Source organism: Bubalus kerabau, chromosome 3, assembly GCF_029407905.1.
Source record: "Bubalus kerabau isolate K-KA32 ecotype Philippines breed swamp buffalo chromosome 3, PCC_UOA_SB_1v2, whole genome shotgun sequence".
Lineage (NCBI taxonomy): Eukaryota > Metazoa > Chordata > Mammalia > Artiodactyla > Bovidae > Bubalus > Bubalus kerabau.
The window spans coordinates 42,454,379-42,475,998 of NC_073626.1; the positions used below are offsets into that span (position 1 = coordinate 42,454,379).

The 21,620-nt window shown below is 38.0% G+C and overlaps 1 protein-coding gene across 3 annotated transcripts in view; it reads left to right on the forward strand.

The window, feature by feature from the left end:
• Positions 1 to 21,620, forward strand: part of FKBP5 (FKBP prolyl isomerase 5) — a 116,576-nt gene that overhangs the window by 61,847 nt on the left and 33,109 nt on the right. For all 3 annotated transcript variants that reach the window (XM_055571613.1, XM_055571612.1, XM_055571611.1), the window contains 2 exons: positions 17,280 to 17,422; positions 18,361 to 18,475. In XM_055571613.1, coding sequence (XP_055427588.1) covers positions 17,280 to 17,422; positions 18,361 to 18,475 — 258 coding nt within the window. The remainder of the gene's footprint in view (positions 1 to 17,279; positions 17,423 to 18,360; positions 18,476 to 21,620) is intronic.

Consider the following 21,620-nt stretch of genomic DNA (forward strand, 5'->3'; position numbering starts at 1 on the left):
ATCATTTTTATTTGAAAGGGCAAGCTGTGATTATTCAGACTTGGCTATTCTGTATTTGGAAGATAATTTCTTGCAGATGAATGCAGTGAGCCTGTCACTTCCAGGACAACAAGTGACAGTGTTTCTACCATTGAGTTTTCAGGTGAAAAGTGCAGTATGGGAAAATTTGTATCTGCTACTCAGAGCTGGTCAGCTTCCCAGAATGTAAAAGATTTCTGAATAGATCAATGAGTATAAATGAATGTGTTTTAAGATAGTATACAATGAAATATGTTAACATTTGGAAGATTGTGTGACTCAGTGAACAGTATTTTCCCAGGGACCAATGCAGGATGTTACAAAATCACTCATGAGTAAAAGGTCCATTGGATGGATTTTAATGTAACATCATATGAAAAATTCATTGATATGATCTCAGATTCCACATTGCAACTGACCCTTATGAAACTAATACCTGTCCAATTTTGATGTAGTATCAGATGATTGTATTCATGATTATCCGAAAAGGCTGTTAAAAAACTCCTATCTTTTCTATTATCTTTGTGGGTTTGGATTTTTTCCATATACTTCAACCAAAACTTGTAGTTGCAACAGATAAATCTAAAAGTAGGTATGAGAATCAAATTGTCTTTTATTTTCAGACACATTTTACATCTTCTCACTATTTTTGTTTTGTTTTGTTTTGGGGAAATATAATTATTTTCCATAAAAATAATTTATGCTAACATATGAAGCTATTGTTACTTTAAATGAACTGGTAAAGATGTAATAAGGTCCTAAGAAAAAAAATTGAGAACCACTGTTTTAAAATCTTAAATGTGATTTGTTTTACTAATTTCTTTATAAATACTTTTAAATGTCTTCAGTTAGTTTAGTATTCTTTTTTTTTCACTCTTGGAAAAAGCATACCCCATACAAATTGAACTTCATGGACCATGTGACTTGTTGGAAGTGAGTGGCTGAATTACAAAGTCCTTTTAGCTTTGTCAGTCACAGATAGAGCAGATTTTAGTTTGTTCCCAGGCCAAGTGTAGGAGAAAGGAGGCAACCCCCCCATCCCATTCACCACCATGCCTCAGTGTTGAATAATTTCATTCTTTTTTCCGACTCTACATGTTAGTTGAGTTGCTAGCTAAGCAAAGATCTGGGAAAGGAAAAAGCAAGAAGCTAAAGAGTTAAACTCTTTCTGAGTTTCTGCTTTCCTTGTACCCATAGGCATTTGTATGTCATGGCGACTTCTGCTTCCTGTCCAACAGTCCTGTCTTCAAGCTCTAATGCTGGCTGGGTCACTGCCCCCTTCTCCTTTGGGTCCTTTGAGTTGATGGCTCATGGGAGATTAATCTTGTGTTTAGTAAGATAGCAGTCAAAATCAAGTACAGATTTTTTTCCTTAACATAGCAGAAAGTGACAACGGTGAAACATTTTTTCATTCTTGCTGATGTAGGGATGTGAACCTCCAGGGCCACCAGCATGGCTGTGGCATCATTATTTAATTGAGAGGACCCCAGAGTAAATGGCCTCATCAGACCTCTTTGTTCCTGCTGCTCCCCCTTTGAATTTCTGTCTTGGAGTTGGTAGATTTAAGATAATAGGTCTTCTGTCACCAATTATCTTTGCAAGAAGACTGAAAAATTGCTGAGAATCTATACAACCACCTTCTGTACCCAGATTTTCTCAGTAAAATGCACTATGGTGAAAGTAATGGAAATTAAAATAAACAAATGGGACCTAATTAAACTTAGCTCCCTTCATTGTGTAAAAACTTCTATCAGCAAGGTAAAAAGATAACCTTCAGAACTGGAGAAATAAATAGCAGATGAAACAATGGACAAAGAACTAATCTCCAAAATATGCAAGTAGCTAATAAAGCTCAATAACAGATAAACAACCCATTCAAAAAATAGGCAGAAGATTTAAACAGACATTTCTCTGAAGAAGACATACAGATGGCTAATAAATACATGAAAACATGCTCAACATGGCTTATTATTAGAGAAATGCAAATCAAAACTACAATGAGGTATCACCTCACACCGGTCAGAATGGCCATCATCAAAAAGTCCACAAACAGTAAATGCTGGAGAGGGTGTGGAGAAAAGGGAACCCTCTTGCACTGTGGTGGGAATGCAAATTGATACAGCTACTATGGAGAACAGTATGAAGATTCCTTTAAAAACTAGGAATAAAACTACCATACGACCCAGCAGTCCCACTACTGGGCATATACCCTGAGGAAACCATAATTGAAAAGACTCTATTTCCATAAAATAGAACCCCAGTGTTCATTGCAGCACTTTACAACACCTAGGACATGAAAGCAACATAAATGTTCCTCAATAGATGAATGGATAAAGAAGTTGTGGCACATATACACATTGGAGTATTACTCAGCTATAAAAAGCAATGCATTTGAGTCAGTTCTGATGAGGTGGATGAACCTAGAGCCTCTTATACAGAGTGAAGTAAGTCAGAAAGAAAAAGACAAATACCATGTATTAATTAACTCATATATATGGAATCTAGAAAGATGGTACTGATGAACCTATCTACAGGACAGCAGTGGAGATATAAAGAACAGACTTTTGGACACAGTTTTTAATGTTTCCTGGAATTTTGAGCTGAGAAGAGGCAGCTTTCAGTTGACGTGGTACCTTCGACACGCCTATCTAGAGGTCACATGGTCTCATGGGGAGTGCATCCGGCTGGGTGTTAGGGAGCCAGCGTTCCTGTCTTTGTTCTTCCCTGTGGTATGTTAACATGAATAGGTCACCTAACCTTCCCTACTCTTACAAAAAGAAGCGTCTGTAGAAGAGCTTTAAGATTAGTCCTGAGTCTGAGATTCCATTCTTGTATATTCTGTGAAGAGTACAGGGACAAAAACTGTAAAGGATTAAACCCAACACAAAAACAAAAACCTTTAGAGGATCCCTGAAGATGATAATTAGGAATATGAGGCTAGAGCAGTATCACTGTGGTAAAACTTCTATAACATAATGTGTTTAGTTGCCTATAAAACAAACATTGGCTAGGCAGCTTAGTTTTATACCTATATGTTATGGCAGTAACTACTTCATCATAATGAAAAATAATACAAATGGACTCCAGCATAAGTATTGTACACTGAACTTTCTTGATTCCTTATGTACTGGACTTACTGGCTGGCTTTACAATGGAGGGGAAAGAACTGTGTTACAGCAGTTTGGGTCCTCACTCCTGTTTACTGTGCTTGCATACAGACCTTTTAAAACAATGCTTACGCATCTTTTTTAGCCTCAGAAAGTAACTGGATCAATCTAAGACAGCTGGTTATTACCACTATAGAGTGTGTTACAGAAATTAGAATGAAACAATGATGGTTTCCCTCACTGAATTTTTTAAAGTAAATCTTTATTACATATTCTGAATCCCTAGAACTGTTCCATAGCCCATCTTAAAAGAAGCTAAAATAAGAATGACTCAGGATTTTCAAGTATGCTTCCGTAATAGGGCTTTTGTTCTTTCCCTCTCCCTCCAGCAAATATGCTGTCACTAAAATTGGGAAGGGATGGATTTGGGGGCTGCAATAATTATATCTGGTCTGTTCTTATAAGTAAATCTAAGGACACTAACGCTTCACCCACCTACCCCTATGAAGATCTGGTGATTTTTGATAAAAGGCTATTTCAGTGAAGTTGTCTTTGGTGTTCTTGGTATATGACTAAACACAGTTGGGAATTATGAAGATAAAAATCTTATCTCTTATATTCTTCCCTCAATTTGAGAAGACAAACCAGTCATTTTGGATTTTTGACATTACTATTCTTCTTACTATTGAGAGTAAAGCGTAATGAAGTAAATGTGAGTGATCTGCCTTTAATCTAACCTTATTAGATGCATCATGATCCATGATTATTGTCAGTCATTAGCATACTGGGGTAAAAGGGAGAAAGTATATGTTGAAAGACTAATAGCGAATACTTTCTAGGACTTGCAGTGCAAGGCAAAGGGCTTATATGCATTATCTCATTTAATCCTCACATCAACCCTATTATTCTTTTTTTAAAGATTTTTTAAAAAATTTATTTTTGGCTGTGCTAGGTCTTTGTTGCTGCATGGACTTTTCTGTGGTTGAGCTGAGCGAGGGCTGCTCTCCAGTTGTGTTGTGCAGGCTTCTCATTGCGGTGGCTTCCCTTGTTGCAGAGCGCAGCTCTAAGGTGCGTGGGCTTCAGTAGTTGCAGCACACGGACTCGGCAGTCGAGGCTTCCAAGCTGTAGAGCACAGGCTCAGTAGTTGCGGTGCACGGGGCTTAGTTGCTCCGTGGCACATGGGATCAGGGATCAAACCCAGGTCTCCTGCATTGGCAGGCAGATTCTTTACCACTAAGCCATCAGGAAAGCCCCTACTGTTATGTTTTAGATTCTTTTTTTTTTCATTTAACAAATATTTATTGAGCTGCTACTATGTGATTGATTTTGTGCTAGGAGCTGAAAATATAACAGTGGGCAGTACAGTTATGATCCTGGTTGTCTAAAAGCTTATTTGTCAATAGAGGATACAGATACTAAAACAAATACATAATTTTAAATGTGAGGTATTTAAAATTTATACAGACAATTCAAGAATTCATAAATGTAACTTTACTTTTTTGCATTCAATTTTGCTCTGGAATGCCCTTTTTTTTCCCAATAGTGGGAAATTCCCAATCTTGCCATCTTCAAGTAACTCAGTCACTCCTGAGTATATTTTAGATTTTTGGCACAATCTATTTAGTATAGTTTAGGTGGCAGTTGACTAAATATGGATATCCATAATAACATCTGTGTCTTGATTTTTTTTAAACTGGGGTACTATTTACATATATTAAAACTCACCCTTTTAAAGGTATAGCTTGATGGGTAATAGCTATATGACCACCACCACCACAATCAAAATATAGAACCGTTTTCTCACCCTAAAAATTTGCTTATAGTTCCTGGGCCATGCAGTCACTAATCTGGTTTCTGTTACTACAGTTTTGCGTTTTCCAAAAATTCATATAAATGGAATCATATGTCATCTTTGGCGTTTGACTTCTTTCACTTACCATAATGATTTTGAGATTCATACATGTTGAATTTCAAGTAGCATTTTACAAGTATGGAAATACTACAATTTGTTCATCCATTCAAAAACTGGACATTGGAGTTTCCAGTTTGGGGCTATTGTGAATAGTGTACTGAACATTCACACACCTGTCTTTGTGTGGATATATTGGGTAAATTTATTTTGGGGTAAAGACCCAGGAGTGGACTTGTTGATCACATGGTGAACATATGTTTAGCTTTAAAAGATGCTACCCTACTGTTTTTTTTAAATTGTCTGTACCATTTTGCATTTTCACCAGCAAGGTTTGAGAGTTTGTTTTTCATATCCTTGTCATTTGTTAGTGTTGTCAGTCTTTTTAATTTTAACCATTTTAATGCACATGGAATGGTGTTTGACTTTGGTTTTCAGTTGCATTTTCCTGGTAATTAGTCACATTGAGGGTGTCCTTTCTTGTGCTTAGTGTACATTTGTATGTTTTCTTTTGTGAAGTATCTGTTCAAATCTTGTGCCCACTGAGTTGTACCCTGTAAGACAAGCACTTAATCAGATATGTATTTTGCAAGTGTGTTCTCCCAGTCTCTAACTTGCCTTTTCATTTTCTTTTATTTTTGCCTTTTCACTTTCTTAATCAGTCTTTGAAAGAACACAAATTTTCAATTTTAATGAAATCCACTTTACCAATTTTTTTAAATGTCTTGAAAGTGGAAGTGAAGTCGCTCAGTCGTGCCCGACTCTTTGCGACCCCATGGATAGTCTGCACCAAGCTCCTCCGTCCATGGGATTTTCAAGGCAAGAGTACTAGAGTGGGTTGCCATTTCCTTCTGCAGGGAATCTTCCCAACCCAGGGATTGAACCCAGGTCTCTCACATTGTAGACAGATGCTTTACCATCTGAGCCACCAGGGAAGTCCTAAAATGTCTTGCTGCTGCCAAGACGCTTCAGTCGTGTCCGACTCTGTGCGACCCCATGGACTGCAGCCTACCAGGCTTCTCCATCTGTGGGATTCTCCAGGCAAGAACACTGGAGTGGGTTTCCATTTCCTTCTCCAATGCATGAAAGTGGAAAGTGAAAGTGAAGTCACTCAGTCATGTCTGACTCTTAGCAACCCCATGGACTGCAGCCCACCAGGCTCCTCCATCCATGAGATTTTCCGGGCAACAGTACTGGAGTGGGGTGCCATTGCCTTCTCCCACAATGTCTTAGGTACCTACTGTAATTAGCTATTTTAGTTTTCTTTTAGTTGGTTTTTGTTTACATATGAGGAGGCAACAGGTAGAGTGAGAGCACAAAGTTATAATTATTACTATTATTTATAGGTCTAATAATTAGCCCAAAGTTATACAGTAAGTGGCAGAGCCAGTTACACAGTTATGGCAGAGCCATAACTCTTTCAAGTTATGTTAGATATTAAGGTTTAAAACTAGCCCCAAAACTAGGTACAGAAACAAAGTAGGTCCTGGTCCAGCAGAATTTACTGAGTGCCTGCTGTATACCAGACATTTTTCTTAAAGGAATGATGTAGTTAATGAGGTTTATCAAAAGCAAAATTATTGCTATTATATGCTTGGTATTGGTGCCTAGTTCCTAGTTTTAGTTTTAGTTTTATTTGAAATGGGTTTTTTTTTAATGTTTTATATTCATTTTTGGATATACATATATATTGTGAAATAATTACCACAATCAAGTTAATTAATACCTACATATATCCCCCTTCTCTTGAGCCTCCCTCCCACCCCACCCCTCCAGGTCATTACAGGGCACCCAGGGGAGCCCCCTGTGCTGCGCAGCAGTTTCCCACTAGGGAGCTGTTCTATACTTGGTGCTGTATGTGTCAGTTCTGCTTTCTCAGTCCGTCCCACCTTCTCCCTCTGTGTATACAAGTCTGTTCTCTACGTTTGCGTCTCTATTCCTGCCCTGTTTTGTTTTGTTTTGTTTTTTAAACATATTTTAGGCCTTGACAACATTTTACAGCGAGTAAAATACACTCACTAGTAACGGGTAACCATACAGCCAGTGTCCTGTGGGTTGTTTGTGGTTTAGCCATATGTTCCCTTTAAATTTCTATTGATACTCTTGCTCCTCTGTAAATATAGTCTTAACATCTGTTTACCTTTTTTTTTTTTTTTTTTTTTTTTAACATGCAGTTTAGGAGCATTCAGGATTTGGAGGGAAGGCTTATGGGCCAAAATATTCAATTTTTCTGTCCTTCCCAAAAATGAGAGCCAGAAAGACAACAAACTTTCAGTATTTTCTTTGGATTTACCTGGTACTTTCCAATGAAGGAAGAATGCTTCCAGTTTTGTCACTGAGCAGATATTAAGGAGAAGCTGATTTAGGCATGGGTGAGAGTAGACTAGGGGAAGCTAACATTTTTAATTCCATGTAGATATTGCAGCATGGACTGTGTTCCTTTATTAAGTGTAATATTTGGTGGTAAGTTCTTTGGGAAATAAAAAATAATTAATACATGACTGCTGACTTCAGGTATCTAGCAGTTTACTCTGGTAGCGTTGACTATGATGGCTGTCCCAAAACATTATTTTTTCTCCTTGTCTTTGAAATGATAAGTCATGAGGATGGGGAAAGATCATCCAGTGATCAGTTTTCTTAGTAATTAGAGCAATGGCAAAAACAGAATGTAACATAAGACATATGAACACTTTAAAAGAATCTTAACATATAAATTAGTTTGTTGAATTCATAATCATATCCTTTTGGTAGGGAGTGGGGATGATTTATCAGAGTTCTTTTTTATAAGACATTTAAAAAATAAGATAAAATTAATATGAGGAAAAAATATACAGGAAAAACTTTATCTAGTATGAAAAGAAGAAAGACAATGTCAATATTATCAATGATTTCACATGCAAACATACATTTAAAAGTTAGTCATTAATTTTATCAAGGATGCCAAGACCATTTATTAAGGAAAGGAAACCGTTGACGCTGGGAAAGCTAGATATTTACATGCAAAATATGAAGCTAGACCCTTGATATGTAAAATTTAAATGAATCAAAGCCCTAAATATGAGACATAAAATAGTTTTTTTTAGGAGAGAACTTGAGAAGAAAGCTTTATGACTTTAGATTTGGCAATGATTTCTTGAATAAGACACTAGAAGCAAGGCAGCAAAAGTAAAAAGTACATAAATTGGCTACCTCAGAATTAAAAACTTCTGTGCATCAAAGGATACAGTAATGGAATGGAAAGGCAGCCTAGGGGTTCCCTGGTGGCTCAGTGGTAAGGTATCTGCCTGCCAACACAGGAGATGGAGGTTTGAGCCCTGATATGGGAGGATCCCACAGGCCAGGAGCAACCAAGTCTGTGTGCTACAGCTATTGAGGCTGTGTTCCAGAGCCTGGAAGCCACAACTACGGAGTCCACATGCTGTAACTACCGAAGCCCGCACACCCTAGAGTCTGTGCTCCGCAACAAGAGAAGCCACTGTGATGAGAAGTCTGCCCACTGCAACTAGAGAGTACCCCCTCTCACTGCAGCTGGAGAAAAGCTCGTGTAGCCATGAAGACCCAGCACAACCAAAAATAAAAAATAAAAGTGAAAAAAATTAAAAACCTATTTTAAAAGGCAGCTTAAAGAATGGAAAGAAATATTTGTGAATCATGTATCTGACAAGGGGTTAATATCTTAAATACTTAAAAGAACTCCAGCAGCTAATAATCATCCAGCAGCTAAAACCCTCAAATAATCTGATTATAAAATGGACAGTGGAGATGGGATGGAGGTTCAGAAAGGAGGGGATATATGTATACCTATGGCTGATTCATGTTGAGGTTTGACAGAAAACAACAAAATTCTGTAAAGCAATTATCCTTCAATAAAAATTTTTTTAAAAATGGACTTAAATAGACATTTCCCTAAAGAAGGTATACAAATGTACTAGAAGCATATGGAAAGATGCTCTGCATCACTGAATCATTAGAGAAATACAAATCAGAACCACAATAAGATATCACCTCATATCCATCAGGTACTATAAAAAATATTACAAGTGTTGGCATGGTTTTGGAGAAATTGTGCATTGTTGGTGGGAATGTAAAATAGTGTAGCCACTATGGAAAACAGCATGGGAGTTTCTCAAAGAAAAAGCTAACCTATGATCCAGCAGTTCCATTTCTTGGTATATACCAAAAGAACTGAAAGGAGGATCCTGAAGAGATATTGTACACCCATGTTTGTAACATTATTCATTACAGCCAAAAGGCGGAAGCCACCCAAATGTTTGTGGGTGGGTAAACAAAATGCCTTAATGTACTTACAGTGGTATATGCGTGCAGTGGAGTATTATTTAACTGAGCAAAAACTGATGAAACTTGAGGACATCATACTAACTGAAATAATATAGTCACAAATAGCCAAATATTGCATGATCCCACTTACATCTAGAGAAATCGAGAGTAATCAAATTCATAAAACAGAAAGTAGAATGAAATCTTGCCAGAGACTTGGGGCAGGAGGAAGTGAGTTTTAGTGAGTGGAGTCCTAGTGTTGCAAGATGAAAAATTCTGGACATTGGTTGCACAACAGTTTGACTATACCTAATTGAACTGTACACTTAGTGGTTGAAATGGTCATTTTTATGTACGTTACCACAATTTAGTCTTTCCCTTTTTACAACACCCCCCCTCCAGGGTGGTATGCTTATTACAACTGGAACCTACATTGAACCTATAAAATTTGGTTTTGTTTTGTTTTTTAATCAGAAAAAATTATATAATACTCTGCAGAAAGAAGAAAAAAGTACAGTGCATTGTTTTTATACTGAGCTTTAAGTATATATTCTCATTTCATATTTTGTTACTAATAGAATAGGACTGCTGACACTGATAAATTGTACTTGAGGTAGTAAAATTGAAGTCCAGAACAAGTGGGAGAATAAATTGTGTTTTTATATTCTCAGTGTATCATACCTATAATTAAGACTCTAAAGAGACCAAAAGATCACCAAAATCAAGAATCTTAAAAATGTTTTTGCTTTGACCCAGTAAATCTGCTTTTAGGAATCAGTTCTAAGGAAATAGGTAGGAGCTTGCTTAACCAACTCCAGTGTAACTGGTACTCTCCATTCTGCTTGTAAAGACGCTGAGTGATACCCCTTGTTTCCTGTTCTTTGGTGTGGCCCTGCACTCTGCCTCAGCCAGCTGAGAGAGGCATCAGTGTCCTTCAGCCACAGACCACTAGAAACACAACTGTAGTGAACAGGTTGCATTTATTACTCATACAGCCTGCACACCATGAGAAGCCAGGGGTGTCCCAGTAAGGGTGTTTGAAAGGCCTGTAGGATTGGGGCTCGTATTAGGTGATTTGGAAAGAGTTTAAGGAAGGGATTTGCTCTGGATCGATATTGTGGAAATGCAGATGATTCTTTGGCTATCTTAGCAGATCTCAGCTAGGAGGAGGGCTGACTGGAGTGAGGCTTGAGCTGTACCTGTAGAGAAGTGGCAGTCACTCCTGTCACCAGGAGAGGGGGATGTTTGGTATTTTGTAGGTTGCACAGGGACCTTGTTTTTTGTCCATGCTCAGACAAAATTTTGAAGTGTTCTTCTTTTGTCTCACTTTTTCATGGTTTCAGAGTAACCCTGTCCGATACTGATGTTTTGTGAGATTGTTATGTCCAACAGGAGGATAGCATGGCTTAACTGGGTGCCCTGGGCCCATTTCAGAATCACCAAGGCCGAGCTGTGTCGGGCAGTTTCTAGACATTAGGGCCCACTTTTTTCTTTCTCAGATTCTTTCTAAGTATCCGTTTAAACTTGCTTATACCCAGTATCCTTTTTGTAATCATGCAGTTTCATTAGATAGTATATAAAACACTGAAATTATATAACATATAGATATAATGAGAAAGGGGAATTATTTCTATGAAAACTAAGTTGAACATCTTTGGAAAGATTTGTTAAAGTGAATTGCTAAAAGTCTATTTAAAATGGCTATTGAATTAGGGGTGGGTAAATGCCAGGTGAAATAAGTAGGCCATTCAGAACAAATTTTTACCAGACGGATTCTACATACTGATTACAAGTTCTTCTACTTCTTACTCCACTTTAAAGATATCCACATTGTAAATTGCAAGTGCAATACTGTAAATGTGATTTATATAGTGAAGATGAAATAGGACTCTTATTATACTCAGAGACAAGGCTTTGGCCTTCTAACACAGAATTAGTGAATTAATACACTTTTATAGGTTTTAAGTTTAAAAACTTAGGAACTTGGAATGTCAGGTCCATGAATCAAGGCAGATTGGAAGTGGTCAAACAAGAGATGGCAAGAGTGAATGTCAACATTCTAGGAATCAGCGAACTCAAATGGACTGGAATGGGTGAATTTAACTCAGATGACCATTATATCTACTACTGCGGGCAGGAATCCCTCAGAAGAAATGGAGTAGCCATCATGGTCAACAAAAGAGTCTGAAATGCAGTACTTGGATGCAGTCTCAAAAACGACAGAATGATCTCTGTTCGTTTCCAAGGCAAACCATTCAATATCACAGTAATCCAAGTCTATGCCCCAACCAGTAACGCTGAAGAAGCTGAAGTTGAACAGTTCTCTGAAGACCTACAAGACCTTTTAGAACTAACACCCAAAAAAGATGTCCTTTTCATTATAGGGGACTAGAATGCAAAAGTAAGAAGTCAAGAAACACCCGGAGTAACAGGCAAATTTGGCCTTGGAATACGGAATGAAGCAGGGCAAAGACTAATAGAGTTTTGCCAAGAAAATGCACTGGTCATAGCAAACACCCTCTTCCAACAACACAAGAGAAGACTCTACACATGGACACCACCAGATGGTCAACACCGAAATCAGACTGATTATATTATTTGCAGCCAAAGATGGAGAAGCTCTATACAGTCAACAAAAACAAGACCAGGAGCTGACTGTGGCTCAGATCATGAACTCCTTATTACCAAATTCAGACTGAAATGGAAGAAAGTAGGGAAAACCACTAGACCATTCAAGTATGACCTACATCAAATCCCTGATGATTATACAGTGGAAGTGAGAAATAGATTTAAGGGCCTAGATCTGATAGATAGAGTGCCTGATGAACTATGGACAGAGGTTCGTGATTTTGTACAGGAGACAGGGATCAAGACCATCCCCATGGAAAAGAAATGCAAAAAAGCAAAATGCTGTCTGGGGAGGCCTTACAAATAACTGTGAAAAGAAGAGAAGCGAAAAGCAAAGGAGCAAAGGAAAGATACAAGCATCTGAATGCAGAGTTCCAAAGAATAGCAAGAAGAGATAAGAAAGCCTTCCTCAGCTCCAATGCAAAGAAATAGAGGAAAACAACAGAAAGGGAAAGACTAGAGATCTCTTCAAGAAAATTAGAGATACCAAGGGAACATTTCATGCAAAGATGGGCTCGATAAAGGACAGAAATGGTATGGACCTAACAGAAGCAGAAGATATTAAGAAGAGGTGGCAAGAATACACAGAAGAACTGTACAGAAAAGATCTTCACGTCCCAGATAATCATGATGGTGTGATCACTCAGCTAGAGCCAGACATCCTGGAATGTGAAGTCAAGTGGGCCTTAGAAAGCATCACTACGAACAAAGCTAGTGGAGGTGATGGAATTCCAGTTGAGCTATTCCAAATCCTGAAAGATGATGCTGTGAAAGTGCTGCACTCAATATGCCAGCAAATTTGGAAAACTCAGCAGTGGCCACAGGACTGGAAAAGGTCAGTTTTCATTCCAATCCCAAAGAAAGGCAATGCCAAAGAATGCTCAAACTGCCGCACAATTGCACTCATCTCACACGCTAGTAAAGTAATGCTCAAAATTCTCCAAGCCAGGCTTCAGCAATATGTGAACCGTGAACTTCCCTGATGTTCAAGCTGGTTTTAGAAAAGGCAGAGGAACCAGAGATCAAATTGCCAGCATCAGCTGGATCATGGAAAAAGCAAGAGAGTTCCAGAAAAACATCTTATTTCTACTTTGTTGACTATACCAAAACTTTTGACTGTGTGGATCACAATAAACTGTGGGAAATTCTGAAAGAGATGGGAATACCAGACCACCGGACCTGCCTCTTGAGAAATGTGTATGCAGGTCAGGAAGCAACAGTTAGAACTGGACATGGAACAACAGACTGGTTCCAAATAGGAAAAGGAGTATGTCAAGGCTGTAAATTGTCACCCTTCTTATTTAACTTATATGCAGAGTACATCATGAGAAACGCTGGACTGCAAGAAACACAAGCTAGATTCAAGACTGCTGGGAGAAATATCAATAACCTCAGAAATGCAGATGACACCACCCTTATGGCAGAAAGTGAAGAGGAACTCAAAAGCCTCTTGATGAAAGTGAAAGTGGAGAGTGAAAAAGTTGGCTTAAAGCTCAGCATTCAGAAAATAAAAATCATGGAATCCGGTCCCATCACTCCATGTGAAATAGATGGGGAAACAGTGTCACACTTTATTTTTGGGGGCTCCAAAATCACTGCAGATGGTGACTGCAGCCATGAAATTAAAAGACGCTTACTCCTTGGAAGGAAAGTTATGTCCAACCTAGATAGCATATTCAAAAGCAGAGACATTACTTTGCCAACAAAGGTCTGCCTAGTCAAGGCTATGGTTTTTCCTGTGGTCGTGTATGGATGTGAGAGTTGGACTGTGAAGAAGGCTGAGCGCCAAAGAATTGATGCTTTTGAACTGTGGTGTTGGTGAAGACTCTTGAGAGTCCATTGGACTGCAAGGAGATCCAACCAGTCCATTCTGAAGATCAGTCTTGAGTGTTCTTTGGAAGGAATGATGCTAAAGCTGAAACTCCAGTACTTTGGCCACCTCATGCAAAGAGTTGACTCATTGGAAAAGACTCTGATGCTGGGAGGGATTGGGGGCAGGAGGAGAAGGGGACGACAGAGGATGAGATGGCTGGATGGCATCACTGACTCGATGGACATGAGTCTAAGTGAACTCCGGGAGTTGGTGATGGACAGGGAGGCCTGGCATGCTGTGATTCATGGGGTGGCAAAGAGTCGGACACGACCGAACAATGAACTGAACTGAACTGAAGTTTAAAAAAAGTTTGACATCATATATATGTTCTTTTTATGATTCTTCACTCGAAGCAACATTTTAAACTAACCTACCACCTTGGTCCTAATGAGTCAGGTGAGAGGCTTTTATAAAGAAGTCTAATTGTTTATTAGGAGAGTAATGAAAGCATGGCATATTCAAAAGATGAAATTGCATATAGCTATTAAAAGTCATATTTTCAGATACTGTCTTTTAACAGAAAAAAATGCCCATATAAGTGTAAAGAGTAGGCTACAAAATCAAATAAACTATGACCAGAATTTTAAGAATGTATATACAAAAATTTAATATGTGTACAAAGTAGACATACACAATTGGAAGAAAATGAACCAAGAAATTGACGTTTTATTCCAGATGCTGAAATTGCCTATATTTTTTTTTCTTATTGTATTCTCTGTGTTTTTATATACATTCCAAGTGTTCTATAATGAGTTTTTGTTTTTTTAAATCGGGGAAGTGCTTTTTATGAAGAGGCCCAAGATGGACAGCTTTAGAAACATATCCATGTTCATATCAGGCTGGCTCTTTGCTCAACATGTTTCATTCAGTATCTGAAGTTCTGTGTAAGAGAAACTTAAATGTTCCTGAATGAGAAGAAAAGCCAAAGGCACAGACATGATTTATATAGCTTGGGGCTCCTGTGGATTTAATAGCCAGACTGCTGTTTCCAGCTTCTCAGGCCTACCATAGACATCATCTGTGAATTAAGCTTTTGCTGATTGCGCCAATCCCCAGCCCAAGGCAAAAGCCACTATTTGTGTTCTGTGTTGGTGTTCACCATATCCTTAAAAAAACAAACAGGGCATGTGTCTTTCTGCTGCACTAGCCAGACTACGTTGCATGCTTCTTAGATGGAAGAAGGGAACAGCCACTTTCAAATTTTTAGAACCTAGACAGACCTTTGCTCCTCAGTAATTGGCTAAATGTCTTGAACAAATATACAGTAGTACCCCCACAATATGATTTCCTCTTTCCAGTCAAAGAGGGTGTAAGGTATTATTGGTCTTAAAATAGCAGAGTTGAGAGTAAAAAAAGTTCTGTATGGACCACACTAAAACCAGTCATAGTCTTTGAGGAGCATCAATGACTCTGAAGCAGCCTGTCCACAGCAGACTTTACATTTCTTCCGAAGATTCTAGACTGTTCACTTTGGAACCGTGTGTGGGCATATATATTGATGTAGCCCTTTTGGAAGGGCAGTTGGGCAATATCTATCAAATAGAAAGTGCACATCACTTTCGCACTTCTAGGAATTCACTCTCCAAATATACTTGCACAAAATAGGCAAACATAAGGGACAAAAATCCTTATTAGAGTACTGTTGATGATAATGTTTCTCAAGAGTAGAGTGACTGGAATATTCTGAAGCCACTGACAATGAAGTAGGTCACTATGTATTTATGATGATGATGACGACGACTGTTCTTTATTCAGTGTATATAATAGCCAGGCACTTGAATTCTTACAACAACTATATGGCAAGTACTATTATTATCTACGTTTTGCAGACAAGGCAACTTGTACAAGGTCACACAACTAATATGGGCCAAACCTGGTATTCTAATTTATGCAGTCTGGAGTTAAAGCAGGCTGTATTGCTAACTTCTAAAATTCATATCCTCGTATCAGCTGATGAATAAAGATATAAGTGTGTGTATATATACATATATACACACATATAGAAATTATAAACATTTATATATATTTATAGCATTTTATAATGTTATATATTTATATATAATTAAAATATATGTATATATATTTTATATACATAAAAAGCAGTTCCGACCTGAATGTATAGTATGCTGTCCTTTTGTTTTAAATTTTTTAAAAAGCAGTAGTGCACACTGGAAAGATACAAAAAAGAAAATACAACAGTGGCTTCTTATAAGGAGGGGAATGAATGACTTTTCACTTATATCTTTCTCTCTTAGGTGTTTGTAAAAATAGGCATGTATACCTTACATACACTTTAAAATAAGTATATCTGATATTTTGAAAAGTTGTAATGCTTAAGAGTAAGCTGAAGTCATAAGTCACAAATGCTTTGTCCATCTCTACTTATATACGTTAGCATAGAGTTCCCCTTATTTTAATCATCCTTACTGTAATCCTACCATCAGCTCTCAGTTCAAGATAACAGCTGTCTTCAAAACTTTGCTCTTTCTGGTGTTCATTGCTCACCTGGTCTCACTTTGAATACTCAAGTCTTTGACAGAGCACCTCAAATTTGTATATCATCGCTTGAAGTTTTGTACATTCTCTGTTGTTTTCCAGAGGATTTGGGTTAAGCTTCTTCCTGGTGGTCCAGTGGTTAAGACTTCACCTTCCAGTGCAGGGCGTGCGGGTTTGATCCCTGATCGGGAGCTAAGATCCCACATGCCTGTGGCCAAAAAAGCCAGAATAATAAAACAGAAGCAGTAGTGTAACAAATTCAATAAAGACTTTAGAAATGGTCCATATCCCAAAAAAAAAAAAAAAAAATACAGTTTTACAGTTAAGCAGTAAACTTTTAGTTTCCTGGAAATAAGCAAAAAAAAAAAACATTCTGAGTTCTGTAGTTCTTGTGATTTGGCAGAAGAAGACACACATCATTCTGGTTTTTTAGAAAAACAAAAACCACTTTTTTTTTTTACTCTAAATTTTGAGGAGAAATCTGTTTCATGGGCCGTTTTATGCAATTTATACTTTTCCAAATGCTTCTTGTTTGTTGTTTTTGTCTACCCAACTAAATTATAAGCTTTCTTAGGACAAATTCCATTTTCTATACTATTTTTATTCCATCTCTGCCTAGAAAACACGCACTTATTCTTACAGTTGAAATTATAAATTAAGCAACAACTGCAGCCCAGCCACATTTCAGAGATTATGTTACTGCCACTTTTCAAAGACTTAGTCTTTGAGCAGTTTAGAATCTGATACCACTTTCATGCTTCTCAACAGAGAATCTTCTCTGTTAGCTCTCAGGAAAAAAAAAATCACGATTTGTTTCTTAGTGTGTAACTTTTACTGAGTTTTTTTGTAGCCCCTGCTTCCTAGCTGAGAAGTATATAGTTTAAGGAATGGGAAATGTGTTTGATTTTTTGTTTTGTGAAAGTCTTAAAATATAGCCTATAGCTTTCAACCACTTTTTCCTTTCTCCTAGGCCAAGTTATCAAGGCATGGGACATTGGGGTGGCTACCATGAAGAAAGGGGAGATCTGTCATTTACTGTGCAAACCAGAATATGCATATGGCTCGGCTGGCAGTCTCCCCAAAATTCCCTCGAACGCAACTCTCTTTTTTGAGGCAAGTACGTGTGTGAGGTTGCCTTGCTAGCGCCTGCTCTGCCCCAGTGCTGCCTCCAAGGCGGCAGGCAGTGCCACAGGCTGAGCTCGCTATTGAGGATCGGGTCCACTTTGTTTATTTTGGGGCTTGGCGTCTTGAATTGTTTCCCACAAACCCAAGGGGTGTGTGCCAGTGCTTTCTTAGAAACGTGTCTCTGGCACAAAACGGTCATATCCAAATAAACAAAAGAAACCAGGCTTAGAAATAAAGGTTCTGGTCAGTGGTGTGAGTTGTGACATACTCAGACCTGACCAGAGGACAGGATGGGAAATGTGGGAGATAAATGTTGAAATACACCTAAACCAAGTTGTAAAGCTATTTTTATGACAGAGGTTTATGACTGTCCCAGATCTCACTTCCTCATTAGAAGCAGTAGGTGGTGATAAAATGTTATGCATCCTGTGTTGAGTCACACATATTTGGCCACACTTAATTAAAAAATTAAGAGGGAAAATGACTGAAACATTGTACCCAGGTAAAATACACCTTTAGTTGGTTGTAGGCCTGATTCATAGGGTTTAGTCTTACATTTTAAGAAGGGAATTCCATGCATCTGGGGTGAAAAAGTGGTGGCCTCTAGAGTTAAACAAAGTAGTTTTGGGCCAGAACTGTGTCACTCTGGCGTTTTGCCCACAAGGCAGTTTTCCTAGTATTTCCTGTCTGTCTTTGCAGTGTAGCCCCACAGGATGTGGTCCTAGACATTATCATTACATGAAGGTTCTTTCCAGGTATTGAAAAGTGCAGTGTTCTTTTTTCCCTGCTTTTCCAATAACTGAGAAGCAGATAAATATAAAACAGAGTTTTGTTTTGTAAAATGAAGAATAGTTGCCCTAGCATTTAAGTATGTTAAATTGAGTTTGTTTGGGCCATTCTCAGCCATATCCCTTTTTCCTTTCTAGATTGAGCTCCTTGATTTCAAAGGAGAGGATTTATTTGAAGATGGGGGCATTATTCGAAGAATCAAACGGAAAGGAGAAGGGTATTCAAACCCAAATGAGGGAGCAACAGTAGAGAGTAAGTACTGCTGTGAGAGGTCCCAGTTATGTGGACAAAATGGAGCTTTCCTTTTTAAAATCTTTAAACGAATAAATGTACTGAATATTTATCTGTAGAATAGTTTTAAATTGAACATTTATTTAATAAGGACTTCATTTAGTAAATATTCACTCAACCTACATGCGCCAACACTGTACCAGGTTCTTCAAACTCTTTAAAAAAGTGAGTAAAAGGTAAGCCCATCCAATAAGGAATTCTTAGTCTGTGGACTCCTTGGTGTGCCAATAGCCATATTAGTTACCTTACATATTTATTCATTTATTTCTCACAGTAACCTTTTGAGGTATGATTAATTATCCCTAGGCAAGAAAAGTGAGTTCAGAGAAGTTACATAAATTACCCAAGATTACGTTTACTAAATAGAGCAGTAGATGGTAATGCCCTTCAAGGCTCTCAAACTCATCTCACAGGCTGTTGTCAGGATAAAAAATGGTTCATCATATTAGACAGATCAAAACTGGGGATTAATTTATTCTGTTTGGTGTCAGGAGACCTGGGTTCAAGTTCTGCTTAGTCATTTATAGAATTACCTGAAGCTGTTTCATTTTTTTGTTTTATTTGCTAAATAGGGTGTAAGAATAGGGTGAGGACCAGGGTAGCGGAGCACCCTTCCCCCTCCCAGAGGGAGGTGTGCACATACCAGGCGCCACTGTGTACACCACTTGTCACTGTGCCCTCCGGTCAGCACCTGCCCCTCTCCAGTGCACAGTGCACGCTGGACGACAAGAACCTTTCTTCATCTTTTTGTTTCCAGCGTCACTTACAGAGCCTTACACACATTTGGTGTTCAGCAAATGCTTTCTGCATGGATAAATGTTTGTAAGATGCCATTTACTAAGCGAAAGTACTTCAAAAAGACAGTTGTGAGAAAGCATAAAGAAATAACATCCATTAAAATTTTTTAAAAAAATCAAGGGAATTCTCTGGCGGTCCAGTGGTTAGGACTTAGCACTTTCACTACCGTGGCCTGGGGTTCAGTCCCTGGTCAGGGAACTAAAGATCCTACAAGCTGTGTGGTGCAGCCAAAAAAAAGTTGTTTTTTTAAATCAGTAAGGGATTAGTCTCCAAAATTTATAAACACTTTGATCCTTAACAGCATTAAAACACACGGCCCTCTCAAAAAATGGGCAGAAAACCTAAATAGACATTTCTCCAACAAGGAGATACAGATGGCCAACAGGCACATGAAGAGATGTCCAACATTGCTAGTTATTAGAGCAGTACAAATCCAAGCCTCAATGAGATAACACCTTACACTGGTCAGAATGGCTATCATAAAAAATTCACAAACAACAGATGCTGGAGAGGGTGTGGAGAGAAGGGAACCTTCCTACACCGTTGCTGGGAATGTAAATTGGTATAACCACTATGGAGAACAATATGGAGGTCCTTAAAAAACTAAAAATAGAGCTACCATATGACCCAGCAGTCCCACTCCTGGGCATATACCCAGAGGAAAGCATGATCTGAAAGGATCCGTGCACCCCAGTATTGATTGCAGCACTGTTTGCAATAGCCAGGACATGGAAACAACCTAAATGTGTGTCAACAGAGGAATGGATACAGAAGCTGTGGTGCATATAGAGCATGGAATATTACTCAGCCATCAAAAAGAGTGAAACAGTGCCATTTGCAGCAATGTGTGCAGACCTGGAGAGTGTCCTACTGAGTGGAGTATGGCATCCCTTACATGTGGGATCTAAAAAGAAATGATACAGCTAACTTACTTGCAAAACAGAAACAAGACCAACTTACGGTTCCAGGAGGAAGGGATAGTTAGGGACTTTGGGAAGGTCGTGTACACACTACTATATTCAAAACGGATAAACAACAAGGACCTATTGTATAGCACATAGAACTCTGTTCAGTGTTATGTGCCAGCCCAGATGGGAGTGGGGTTTGGGGGAGAATGGTTACATGTATGTGTACGGGCTGAGTCCCTTTGCTGTTCACCTGAAACTACCACAACTTGTTAATTGGCTATACCCCAGTACCAAATAAAAAGTTTAAAATTTGAAAAATAAAGGTTTCATTTGAAATAGCATAATGAACTAGAATATCTAGGAATATATGTAACAAAAAATATGTAGGAAGTCCCTTACAGGGAAATTATAAACTATTGAAAGACTAAACTAAATGGATTGTGTGCCCCAAAAAAGAAATACACACATTAAAAAAATCAAGTCACTAAACAAGGATGGTCACAGGAATGAGAGTTCGTTTTTAAAATGTAAACTAGAATAGTTGATTCTCTCATCTTTAATGTTTCATATTGAACCACAACATTATTTTACCTTCTATTTTGAACCCATTTTTCATTTTCACAGGTCTGGTAAATTAGTTCAAATTTCGCTTTTGTTTAAATTGGAAACAGTTATAAATAGTATTGTTGTCCTATTGTAGTTAAAGTGTTTAGATAGTTATCATTCTTGATAAGTTTAGAATAGATGAAGAAGAGCTCAGATGTATAACGTTGGAGAAGCACCTAGACTAGGAGCTGAGAGAGAGGGTTCAGACTGTGGCCAGCTCTAACTGGATGTTGCCTCTCTAGCTTTAGCTTCTTTCGTGTACAGTGACACAAGGGAAGCTGTCTTGATTTCTAAGGTCCTATTAGCCCTAAAAATTCTATGACCAAATTCTAAATGTTTATGAAAGTTATAGAAATAATAGGAAATTCTCTTCAGTATATTAATTAGCATTTAGAAATCTTGTCTATAACATTTTTAAAATTTTTATTATGAAAATTTTCAAACATGCAAAGTAAAGGATTTTTCACCTATGCTACAGTGACTTCCCTAACTCAGCAATTTATGTTTTAAAACTAGAGGTTTTTGTCAACTAAAGTAAAAGGAAAAACTTCCCAGTTATAGGCAATACCACAAAGCTACCACTGCTAAATTAAATCAAATCTTGCTTTTGGTAATATTTTCAACGGGAGTCATTTTTTTTAATGTTTCACTGAAATAATTTTTAACTTTCAGAAAAGTTGCAAAACTAGTACAGAGAATTTCCTCTTAGCTTCCCCTTTACTTAACCACAATACATTAGCAAAATCAGGAAATTAACATGGATTCAGTGCTATTAACCATTCTGCACATCTTAA